This window comes from Aythya fuligula, chromosome 3 (assembly GCF_009819795.1).
Source record: "Aythya fuligula isolate bAytFul2 chromosome 3, bAytFul2.pri, whole genome shotgun sequence".
Taxonomy (NCBI): domain Eukaryota; kingdom Metazoa; phylum Chordata; class Aves; order Anseriformes; family Anatidae; genus Aythya; species Aythya fuligula.
The window spans coordinates 1,189,933-1,202,137 of record NC_045561.1 but is presented as its reverse complement, the minus strand read 5'-3'; the positions used below and the strand labels follow the sequence as shown (position 1 = coordinate 1,202,137).

The 12,205-nt window shown below is 49.8% G+C and overlaps 1 protein-coding gene across 1 annotated transcript; it reads right to left on the bottom strand.

The window, feature by feature from the left end:
* Window positions 1–3,856: 3,856 nt before the first annotated feature.
* On the bottom strand, window positions 3,857–11,883 carry GZF1 (GDNF inducible zinc finger protein 1). Its single transcript, XM_032185673.1, has 6 exons — window positions 11,851–11,883; window positions 8,575–9,941; window positions 7,029–7,123; window positions 5,978–6,145; window positions 4,784–4,941; window positions 3,857–4,260 (listed from the first exon to the last, which is right to left on the bottom strand). Exons 2-6 carry the CDS (start codon window positions 9,918–9,920, stop codon window positions 3,904–3,906), a joined length of 2,124 nt encoding a protein of 707 aa, XP_032041564.1. The 5' UTR covers window positions 9,921–9,941; window positions 11,851–11,883; the 3' UTR covers window positions 3,857–3,903.
* Window positions 11,884–12,205: the final 322 nt, after the last annotated feature.

Here is a 12,205-nt window from a genome sequence, read left to right as displayed (position 1 = left end):
TGGTATTCAGGCCCGGCATTGTTATCCTCCTGGTCTCATGGAGATGATTATCTTATTGAAAATATTAAGAATTACAGCGCCTTCTTTTTTGCCTCTAGCAGTCAATCAGTGAATAATATCGGGTGTGGTGCCTTCTACTTTTCTCCCTGTGGGTTAATTACAGCAGCCCTTCAGTATCTTGGATACCCTTGGTCAGATATTATCCTCCTATTACTAGGTCTAGTGTTTGTCTTCTTTCCCAAGGTAAAGCAATTTATTAAGAATATTATCCAAGGACCTGTCCCCAGACAAAGTTGTGGGTGGCAAGGTGTGTGTGGGGATTTGGGCAGGTACCTATCACGGTTTTCTCCTCCAATGGTTCTAAATTTCACCCCTGAACAAGTACAAAATCCAAGAAAACTGGTAGAATGTTTGAAAGACGTATGCCCTGACCCTGGCATTACTAGAGAACTCCACCAGCTTGCTGCACTCTGCTGGGGTCTGGCTTACGCCTATCAGATGTCAATTAACATTGCCCAGCACCCTCAAGGGGATAGGGAGGTTCCTGAATTTGATGATGAGACAGCACACACTGTGACCACCCCAGAGGACCGACCATCTATGGTATCAGTCGCCCCTGTAGTAAAGACAAAATAGTGGAAACGGAGATCAGGTCATTTAGTAAGGGAAGAAGCTCCTCCTACGGATGAGGGAGAAGAGGAAAATGCAGGCAGCTCTAAAGCAGCGTCATCACGGCAACATCATAGATGAATCAGAAACTACTCGGTCTCTATCCTTGAGTGAACTGCGAGAAATATGAAAAGACTTCAGTCGTCATCCAGGTGAGCACATCCTCACTTGGCTGCTTCGATGCTGGGATAGTGGGGCCAATACCCAACAGCTAGAAGGCAATGAAGCCAAGCAGCTGGGATCCCTTTCTAGAGAAAGGCTCATTGATAGAGTAATTGGAAGAGAGACACAAGTTACCAGCCTCTGGAGGCGAATCCTAACAGCTGTGAAAGAAAGGTATCCCCACAAAGAGGATATTGTACACCAAGTAAACAAATGGACCACTATGGATAAGGGCCTCCAGCAGCTGCAGGAATTAGCTGTGCTGGAGATGCTTTATAGTGATTTACACAACGCCCAGGCACCTAAAGACCCTGATGAAGTCCAATGCACAGCGTCCATGTGGCGGAAATTTGTACGGGCTTCACCCCCAACACATGCCAGCAAACTGGCAGTAATGGGTTGGGAGGAGGGGATGGGGCCAACTGTGGACAACGTGTCCAGTCAACTTCATAAATATAAAGAGAATCTCTCTGCCCCGGTACGGGGCTGCATTTCAGCTGTGGAGAGACTGTCCCAACGGTTAGATGAACACATAGCTTCATCCTCACCTAGACGGAAAAATCTTTCGGCCATCAAGCGCCAGCAGTCCCCGGCTCAAACAAGGGAGAATCCGGGATGCACACCGCGAGGTACCTTGTGGTTTTATTTACGTGACCACAGGGAAGATATGAGGAAGTGGGACGGTGAACTGACCTCGGCCCTAGCTGCTCGGGTGCGTGAGCTACGGAAAGATACAGCAGCAACAAAGAGGGCCCCTAGGAGGATTGCTGCCCCAGTTTCTGTTGGACAGTCCCCCAGAGGCAGTAGAAGGGATAGTATTACTCCTGACCCTGACGAAGAGACTTCTGCTTCACATTTGGAAGAATTAATTGATAGATACTCCGACCAGGACTAGTGGGGCCCTGCCTCTGGCCAGGTAGAGGAGAGGGACAACCGGATTTACTGGACTGTGTGGATTCGATGGCCTGGCACACCGGAACTGCAAAAATATAAAGCTTTAGTGGACACAGGCACACAGTGTACCCTAATGTTGTCAGGCCACCAAGGGGCAGAACCCATCTCTATCTCCAGAGTGACAGGGGGATCCCAAGAGCTAACCATATTGGAAGCTGAAGTGAGTCTAACTGGGAATGAGTGGCAAAAGCACACCATCGTGACTGGCCCAGAGGCTCCATGCATCCTTGGCATAGACTACCTCAGGAAAGGGTACTTCAAGGATCCAAAAGGGTACTGGTGGGCTTTTGGCATAGCTGCCTTGAGCACAGAGAAGATGAAGCAGCTGTCTACCCTGCCTGGTCTCTCACAAGACCCTTCTGCTGTAGGATTGCTGAGGATTGAAGAACAGCAAGTGCCAATTGCGACTACAACTGTGCACCGGCGGCAATATCGCACCAACCAAGACTCCCTGATTCCTATCCATGAGTTGGTTCACCGACTGGAGAGCCAAGGAGTGATCAGCAAGACTCATTCACCTTTTAACTGTCCTATATGGCCAGTGTGAAAGTCCAAAGGTGAGTGGAGGCTAACAGTGGACTATCGGGGCCTGAATGAAGTCACACCACCACTAAGTGCAGCAGTGCCAGACATACTAGAACTCCAGTACGAACTAGAGTTAAAGGCAGCCAAGTGGTATGCTACAATCGATATTGCTAATGCATTTTTCTCTATCCCTCTAGCAGCAGCATGCAGGCCACAATTTGCTTTCACTTGGAGGGGCATTCAGTATACTTGGAATCGACTGCCCCAGGGGTGGAAACACAGCCCTACCATTTGCCATGGACTGATCCAGACGACACTGGAACAGGGGAACGCTCCTGAACACCTGCAGTACATCGATGATATCATTGTATGGGGTAACACAGCAGAAGAAGTTTTTGGGAAAGGGAAGAAAATAATTCAAATTCTCCTGAAAGCTGGCTTTGCCATTAAACAGAATAAGGTCAAGGGGCCTGCACAGGAAATCTAGTTCTTGGGAGTAAAATGGCAGGATGGACGTCACCATATTCCGACGGATGTGATCAACAAAATAACGGTTATGTCTCCGCCAACTAGCAAAAAAGAAACACAAGCTTTCCTAGGTCTTGTGGGATTTTGGAGAATGCATGTGCCAGGCTATAGTCAGCTTGTGAGTCCTCTATATCGAGTGACTCTTTCCTCTATATCGAGTCCTCTATATCAAGGAACTCTTTCGAGTGGGGCCCCGAGCAACAACAGGCCTTTGAACAACTCAAACAAGAAATAGCTCGTGCAGTAGCCCTTGGGCCTGTCTGTACTGGACCAGCTGTGCAAAACATACCGTACACTGCAGCTGGGGAGCATGGGCTCACCTGGAGCCTCTGGCAGAAGACCCCAGGAGAAACTCGAGGCCGACCTCTGGGGTTCTGGAGCCGGGGCTATCAAGGATCAGAAGCCAATTACACCCCAACTGAAAAGGAAATATTAACAGCGTATGAGGGGATTCGAGGACTGTGGTGGTTTTACTCAGGTGGGCAGCCAAGCTCCACCACAACCGCTCTCACTCCCCCTCTCCTCAAAGAGGAAGGGGGAGAAAATACAACACAGAGAACTCAAGGTTTGAGATGAGAAAGGTTTAATTAAAGGGAAAGGGAATGGGGAGGAAAAACAGAAACAAAAGAAACAATCAGTCCGCGCGGAAGCACAGAGAGAGAGGAAAAAAAATTATTCTCTACTTCCCATCAACGAGCGGTGTTCGGCCACGTCCTGGGAAGCAGGGCCTCAAACGCATAGTGGTTGTTCAGGAGGAACAGCCCCCTCCCCCACGAGAGCCCCCCCTTTTATTGCCGAGTGTGACATCAGGTGTTACGGAATATCCCTTTGGTTGGTTTAGGTCAGCTGCCCCAGCAATGTCCCCTCCCCATCACTTGCCCACCCCCAGCCTGCTGGCGCTTGGGGGCTTGGAAGGAGTCCTGATGCTGTGCCAGCACTACACAGCAATAGACACAACACTGGAGTGATATCAGTGCTGTTCCAGCTACGAGTGCAGAGTACAGCACTGTGCGGGCTGCTGCAGGGAAAAGGTGACTCCAGCTCAGACAGACCCAACACACCAACTTATTCTATATTCACCAGAGCATGAAGCTGTGGCTGAATAGAGTCTGTCTGCGTATGCATTACTGTCAGCTCACTTAGGGTGGTAGCTACAAGGGCTTCCTGGGGGCCGGGAGTCCCGTCTGACTTACAGTCTGTACCTGGTGCAGAGCCACTGTCATGCAGTGCAGTCACGCTCCCTGGGACAGCAGCCAAGCTCTGATAGTGGCCATTTTCTGAGAAAGACAGCAGCTTCTCTGGCATTTTAGGTGACATGTTGTAGTCTTCATCTGGGAGCTCTGTTTTGTGACCTTCATCGTTCTTAGATGCTCCTTCAACAATGACGAGGAAGGACTTCCACGGTGTGTTTTTATCGTGTATCTGAAAACAAACAGCAGAAGGTTGAACACATGATGAGAGGCAGGCAAAAGCCTGAACCCAGCTCTGGTAGAAAAGGTCTCCCTTTCCATACCCCAGAACTGTCCCCAGGCTAGGGCAGTGTACATCAAGGTTCTAATCCCTGTCCCTGGTGAGTTCGTCTGATTTTGTAAAGCATTGAACTGGCCCAACAAAAAGCCTGGCCCAGAAAATGAGTTCTCCTGTCACTTCCCAGCTGCATGGGGAACACGCTCAGAGGACACAGACCAAATCTGCCACCGAACAGGCTATGGGTGTGACCTACATGGGCCATGCCCTAGTGGATCGAGAATGGCTTCCCTGCAGACTGCAACTACTGGGTTATTTTTAATGCCCTGTCAGAGAGGATGATGTGCTAAAACCAACAAAAACTTTCAGGAATCCCCTCCAGGCCTGGCAGAGCAGAGGTCTGGCAAAATACAGACCCATCAGAGTGCTTGTGAAAGAAGGCTCGAGGGCAGAAGGCAGGGGAAGGGCAGAGCCTTACCGATGTGTGCCGCCGGAGGGTGGACTTGTCCGTGAAGGTTCGCCCGCACGCGTTGCACATGAAGGGCTTCTCCCCGGTGTGTATGCGGTGGTGCCGCTGCAGCGCGTTGAGCTGGGTGAACTGCTTCCCGCACTGGTCACAGCAGTAGGGCCGCTCGCCTGGAAGCGGAGCACAGCAGTGGGAGTGACACAGGGATGGTGGTGCTGCTCCCCGGTAACCTCATGTAGCCCCTGCCTCCATCAGCGCTACCGAGAGCACCTTTGGGAAACACCGAGGTGCCTCCAGGATTCTCACAGGAGGTTTGGCTTTGACACACAGATCTGTGCAGCCACAGAAACCACCACAACTTCTGACCTATCTATTCCACTAGCAACTAAACATCCTGTCCCAGAATGAAATTCTGCCCATTTACAAGGCAATTTGTGCGAGCATCAATATTAGAGCTTCTCATAACCAGCAGGTTTACTCCAAATATGTCTTAAACTGTCTCATTACACTTGCTGTATTAAATGCTTTTTGAAACAACCACAGGGTTACAGAGGCTCCTGTTTCCTACTTTCCTGGCTAAGGGAAAAACGATTCCAAAAACCTTTGAAACAGAGGCAAGTGGTGTCACAGAAATAAAAGATGCCGTTCCAGAACAAGATGATGTTCCTGTCAGCATTAATTATTTACCGGTAATGCCCCCTGCTCCCCCTACAGTTACGCCACAAAATAAGGAAAGAGCAAGGCACAGCAGCCAAACAAAAATTTTGTTAGCATGGAGAACACGGGCAGTGATGCTGCCTATAGGGTGGGGCTGGGTAAGAAAGCACAGGACTTACTACACAATCAAAATAACACAAACAGTTGCAACCTGTGTTATTGCTCAATGATGGGGAGTTTGAGAAGGCAGACAAGAAAAAAGCATTTCTGATTCCCCAAGCAGGGATGAATATTTTAGAGATTGGCCCTAAGAGTCAGGAAAAAGCACAAGGAGGTACTAGCAGAAGCAAAGTGAGTGAAAGAAGCATCAAGATTCTTGATTCTACATCAAGAATCAAACCTAGCCCTTACTTGAGTCCTTGCTGGGTAGGAATTCAAGTAGTGGGAAATCCTAACTGAGAAATCCCTCATGTGAGTTGTGCAGCTAGGAGATCTAAGTCTTTACACCGTGGTGGTTTGTTTCAAACAAAAATAAAGAGCACCTCCTACCTGTGTGAACCTTGATATGTTGGTAAAGCGAGTTCCTCTGTGCAAATGTTCTGAAGCAGACTTCACATTTAAACGGTTTGGATCCAGTATGGATTCTGTTATGGTGCTTCAAGTACTCCTTGGAGGCAAAGCTCTTCCCACACGTTTCGCACATAAAAGGCCTTTCTCCTGCACCAAGGGCGAGGAGGAGAGTTAAACCAAGGTAGCATTTGCGAATGGTACATCGCATGCAAGAACTGAAAGCTCCTGGACACAAATAAACCACGTGCCAACCTCACAAAGCATCTGCACCCACTGCGACAGCAGTGATCTTCACACAAAGCTCAGAGATTTCTTCCAAGAAGCCTGCACAAAGCATGCCAAGTGCAAGGGGAACCACACCTCTCTAGATCAAAGGCCCCCACCTGTAAGCAGCTATTCACTTCTGGAAAAGCATTCTTGTAAATACATTTCTTTGTCATTTAGTGTTTTCTGCCAGCCATGTTCAGTTACTAGTTAACCAGCAGAAAGCAGACTAGTTTTAAGAGGATTCAATTAGAGATGCACACATGTCACATACAGCTCACCAGCGGGACACAGCATCAATTCCAAACACCAATTTAGGCTTCAAAAGCTACCCAAGAGAAGGACACACGCTTTTAACAAGATTGCTTAGCAGACCAGCAAGTGCCAAGACAAGTTTTACATCCCTTGGGCAACTCTTCCAAGGCTTACAGGGAAATCCTTTTTTTCTTAAGAATCCAACCAGACCTGTCATGGATGCTAGATCTTTGGATATTGATGAACACCCAAAGTGGTCCCAGTCCACACTTAGGTGCCAGATCGCAGGCAGCAGGGAGTTTCCTTTCTCTTTAATAAGCTGCTTTTACTCTTTCCACTGTCTGCTCATCTACTTGTAAGAACGTTTCTCAGAAAAACTGTGTCTAGGGACGAGGAAGTCTAGTTTTGCATCAAAACCAGAAGGGCATGCGACTCTGGAATGAAAATCAGACCTCCTGGTTTCACAGCAGGCTGCCTCCAATACACAGCACACTGTCGAAGAAAGCCTTACCTGTGTGGCATCGTTTGTGATATATTAGCATGTGATTCTGAGTGAACCTGGCACCACACTCATCACAGACAAAAGGTTTTTCACCAGTATGGATTCTGAAACGAGAAAGCCACGTTAAAAGACCAATGTCTATTTCTCTCCTTTGCAGCACAGCACAAGCTGTCTTTACTTTGTGAAGAATTGCTGCGTGCCTGCACAAGGCTTTACTGTCCCTTGGAAATACCTCTGGCCAGGCCCAGTTCTGTGCTTCCTGCAGGGCTGCTTTGATGGCACTGGGCTGCGTAAGCAAGGCCCAGATCCAGATTTATTTATTTATTTATTTTAAGTAAAAGCAAATTGTTAAGGTTAGAAATTAAGTAAGGTTTAGAAAAGCCTACATTCAAATTGAGAGACCGCAAGAAAGATGTCATCATCTTGTGACCTGAAGAGCAGATCTGTGCCACTGGCAGTACGGGTACACTGCTCCGTGCAGCATGGGATTGCTGCTCCCGCAGGGCTGTCATCAGGAGGTGAGTGAATGGCCACAGCTGGAAGGAGCAGCACGGCATGCCTCCTTCCTGACCCCCGGGAAGCTGAGTACAGGAGGAGCAGTGCACAGAACTGTCGCCTGTGCCAGTCTCCAGGTCCCTCTAGCTTAGATTTTCACCCCCTGGTGAAAATCAGGGATCCTTTGAATACTGCTGCAGGACCTCAGCCCTAGATGTAAACATTTCTATGAGAAGATGAAGAACTCTCCCTACGGACTGTCACAACACGCGCATTAGGGCAGCCCGCAGCTTCCTGCGCTCAGCAGGCTTACTGAATGCTCACAGCAGCACTCGCTGGAGGAGGAGCTCAGCTGTGCCAACCACCTGGCTGCAAGCAGCACAAAACCATGACCAGTGGTTGGAGAAGGACACGTGATGAGCACGAAATCCCACCCAGCTGCACCAGCCTTGGGACACTGCTAAAAGCAGCGCACAGGCCTTAGAAACACAGAAGCAATGCCTCGCTAAAAAGCCTCTCCCAGGAACTCCTGAGACCGCGTGTTTGTGCTACACCTGACCCCACCGGTTCTGCTCTGGGTGCCTGCACGCAGCGCCACACTGGCCTCTTCCCAGTCCCATTTCAGTTGTTTTCTAGGCTTAGCACCCAAATCTGGTGTTCTTCCATGTAATACAGTATTTTGGTACTTACTGCATAACATTTTGCTACTGAGTATAAAGAGGCATCAACATAGCTGAAATAATTATAGCCCTGAGCACACAAATGATTCAGCACAGTGTTGCTTTCCTCATGGGAAGCGTCCCTCGATAGGTGCACTCCCACAAGAAAACTTAGCTGCACAACAGCAGGCCTCAGCCCGTGCACGTCTACTTGGCTGAAAGAGAATGACAGCAACTCCCTTAACCTGAAAAGCAGGAGAAAAGCCATGAAAAAGGAAAAACTGAAGCTTTCCAGTCAGTCACGTTTCACATTCCCACTTCACTGGAAGGTTCAAGGTGTGATCCAGGGGATTCTGCTTCTCCCCCCAGAATCTAGCAAGGCCAGGTAAGTCTGTTCATACCTCATGTGTGTTTTAAGTGCTGAAGGCTGAGAAAATTTAGCCTCACACTCTGTGCACCCATAAGGCTTGTCGCCTGTATGCGTCCTTTCATGGAGCCTCAAGGCAGTTTTGGAGCTCAACCCCTTTCCACACTGCTGGCACTGATGACGCTCCCCACCACCCTCATGAACCTGGAGAATGTGCCTCTTGACGTCCTTCTTCCTCTTGAACTTCTTACCGCAGAGCTCACAAGGGAAGTGGCGCTCGCTGCTGTGGACATGGCGCTGATGGCTTTTTAGGTTGCACCGGTTGGCAAAGGTCTGACTGCAGGTGTCACACCGATAAATAATTTCGGCTGCGATGCCGTGGCTGTGTTTGATGTGCTTGAGGAAGCTCTTCTCGTACAGGAATTCCTTCTCACACGTGCTGCACTTGAAGTTACTGCCTCGTTTCTTCTTATCCTCTTCGGATTTGTTCAGGCTTTCCTCCGATTCGAAGTTGCCATCGCATTCTTCACTTTCGGGTTTGATGGCGTTCTGCGCCTGCTCCTCTTCCCTCTCCCTGTCACACACCTCCGGGTCCTGTGGGTAGCTGTCCTCTTCTGCAGCACCCTCGGCATTCTTCTGCTGCTCCCTCAGCCGCCTCGTGTACTTCTTCTTTGGAATTTCCACAAATACTTTCCTCCCAGCCAGCCTCCCGCTCGCCCTCCTGATTTTGGCATATGGGGGCTTCATCATTTCCTTCTTTTTGTCCATTTTCTCTTTGGATTTGGCAGCCGGCACCTCAGGGAGCACTCCATTTCTGGGCCTGTCTGTTGGGGAATCTGGAGGATCCAGAGGATGGTCGGCCCGGCCAGCTTCTGCCACAGCAGCTGCTTTGGACTCCTGTGAAACACTCAGCTGGGCTGTACTCTCTTCCTCCGAGTTCTGTGATTCAGAGAAGTTTTGCAGCTCCAAAAGCACTGACTCAAGCATCTGCTTCTTCAGTTGGAAGCAGGTTTCTGAGAGGTCCAAGCACTTCAGCTTTTCGGCTATCTCAAGCATCCGCTGCACTCTGTCCTCTTCCACCTCTACCTTAGCAGTGTAGACAAACTCCAGAAACGAGGCAAAGTCAGCAACCTGCACCTCATTCAAGAAGACATTGGTTCTCGGGCCGTCCACGCTCTTCTCGTTAAGGAACACTTCCTTGAAGAACTTACTGGTTGCTGCCAGCACAGCCTTGTGAGCCACAAACTCTGCCCTGACGCCCTGGTACTCCACGCTGACTGTCACGTCACAGAGGTGGCCCAGGAGGCGCAGCTGATGCATCTCATTCAGCAGGTTGATGGGCGACGACTTGGACTCCAGGAGAACCGCGTTGCTTTCCATCTTGCTGCTCCCTGCAAAAGGCTGTTAACAACACTGCATGTTAATTAGCAGGAAGCTGATCAAACCCAGAGACCTGAGCAGCCACAAGTCCTGTCCAGACTTCTGAGCGCGTTTCATGACAGATTCAAGCACCTCAGGTGCCTGAGCATAAGCAACCAGGCTGTCAAAGGAGCATGGTCAGAAGTCTGTCTGGAAGCACTGGCAGGACTCCCAAAGCACCCCCCTGAGCGGTAATGCCTAAAAACACTCTGCCAGTCACACACAGATTTCTCGGAAGTTAATTTGATTTTAAATCTCAACTGTAACTTTACCTGAAACACCAGATAGTATTAGAAAGCATAACAGGGACAAAGCAAACAGAGAAAAATCAAAAGGAATGTTTTCATTAAGACATGCATAACTAAGAAACTGTTGTCCCTCCTAATCAGGCAGTAGGAGAAAGGTGAGTTTAAGTGACCTACAATCCTAATTAAATACTTCCTTAAACAGCCTTTTCCGGTAAGACTTTTAAACAAGATTTGGATAAACTCCTGAAATCCTGCCTGACTCAGGCAAAGGAAACCGCATAAATATATTGTCAGACTGTAAACCCAAGGAACCCCAAACCTTCCCAAAGTGGTGTCTTTTGTGAAGCAATCCCTCACTCAGACTTACAGCCCCCACTTTCTGAATGCCCATTTGCAGTCCTACCAGGGCTTCACCATTTCCAAAACCACTTGGTTGGTACTTTTTTTCCAGCCAACGTTTTAAGTTGCTCCAAAGTTCTCAAGGGAACTGAAGTGTTTTTTTCTGTTTCACAGAAACAAACAGTGTTTGCAAAGCCAGCAAAGCCTGCCGGGCAATACACTGCCTTTCATTGTCTAACTATGGATGGCCGCATTTTGTATCTGAAAAAATTCTTTCCACTTCCCAACAGGAAAGTTTCTTTTCCCTGTCCAATCTCAGGTACAATAGATTTGCAGTGTTTTATACATGATACACTACAAATCTTGCTCAGAACAACAGAACCAAGTTTTCAAGTGGAGCACAATTTATATTAACTGTAATGAAGCTCTACTATGTGATAAAGAGACAGGAGAGCAGTATTCGGAGAAGAGCACACACAATCCACCTCAGGTGCCCAAACCTCCATCCTGGATTCTACAGAAAAAGATAATCCTGAGAACCACAGCCTCCTTATTTCCTAACCTGTGAGTCTTTAGCTCTGTAAGTTTAATATTAAAGTTTTGAAATAGTTACGCTGACACTATTATAACAAATACCTAAAAAAACCTGTTACCGCATTAGGCTTACTAGACCTCAACAGGAGACGATGATGACAGAGAAGGCACTCTTCTGCTCCACCAGCTCAGAGCACGGTGAACATCTCAGAATGTCGCCCACTTTTACAACCCAACGCTATGCTTCAGTTTTGACTGACTTTTTTTTAAATGAATGATGTGATGTGCCTCCTGGCTGAAAGGATGACATGTTAATAATCAGAAAAGAACGTTTTTAAAGTTAATTTCCCCTCTCTGTACCTATCCATGCCTTTCCTTCTCCTGGTTATGTGACACATCAGCATGCATTGCATGCCTTACCTGAAATAACCAGCGGTGGTGGAACTTCACCTTTTTTTTTTTTTCTTCCCCCCCCCCCAACACGATTATTTTAACTATTCACGAAGCGTCTATCGTCTTCCCACCTACCATCACGTGCAGACACAGCGCTGCCCTGCAGGGAGGGCGAAATCAAGGCCCAAACTTCTCCCTCTGCGAGGAGCCAACTCCTGGCCGCGCTGGGGGGCCGTTGGTCCGGGGGGGCCGTTGGTCCGGGGAGCCATTAGCTGGCGCCTCACGCCGCCGTGTGCCCGTTACCGCCACCCCCGGGGGCCGCCCCTCGGCGTCAGCGCCCCCCGGCCGCCCCCCCAGCCCCCCGGGCCCCACCTCACCTGTGTGCGGGGCGGTGCCGCTCCGCTCCGCTCCGTCCCAGTCGGTCCCGGGCCGCTCCTCAGGCGCGGGCGGCGGCCGGAAGCGCGGCGGCGACGGCGGAAGTCGCGTCGGAGGCGGCGGGCCGGGCGTCGCTAGGCAACGCGGGCGGCGCCCGGCGCGCGCTCGCTCGCGCTCCGTCGTCACGCGCGGGCGGGCTCGTGCAGCGGGCGGATGCGCGCCCAGTTGTGCGCGCGGCGCGCCGGCGGGCCCGCCAGGAAACTGCGCCACGGGGCCGCGCCGCCGTGCACCTGCGGGGGGAGGGGGGGAGAAAGGAGGCGGCTCAGCGGGCCGGGCTGTGGCCATGGCCGTGGCTAT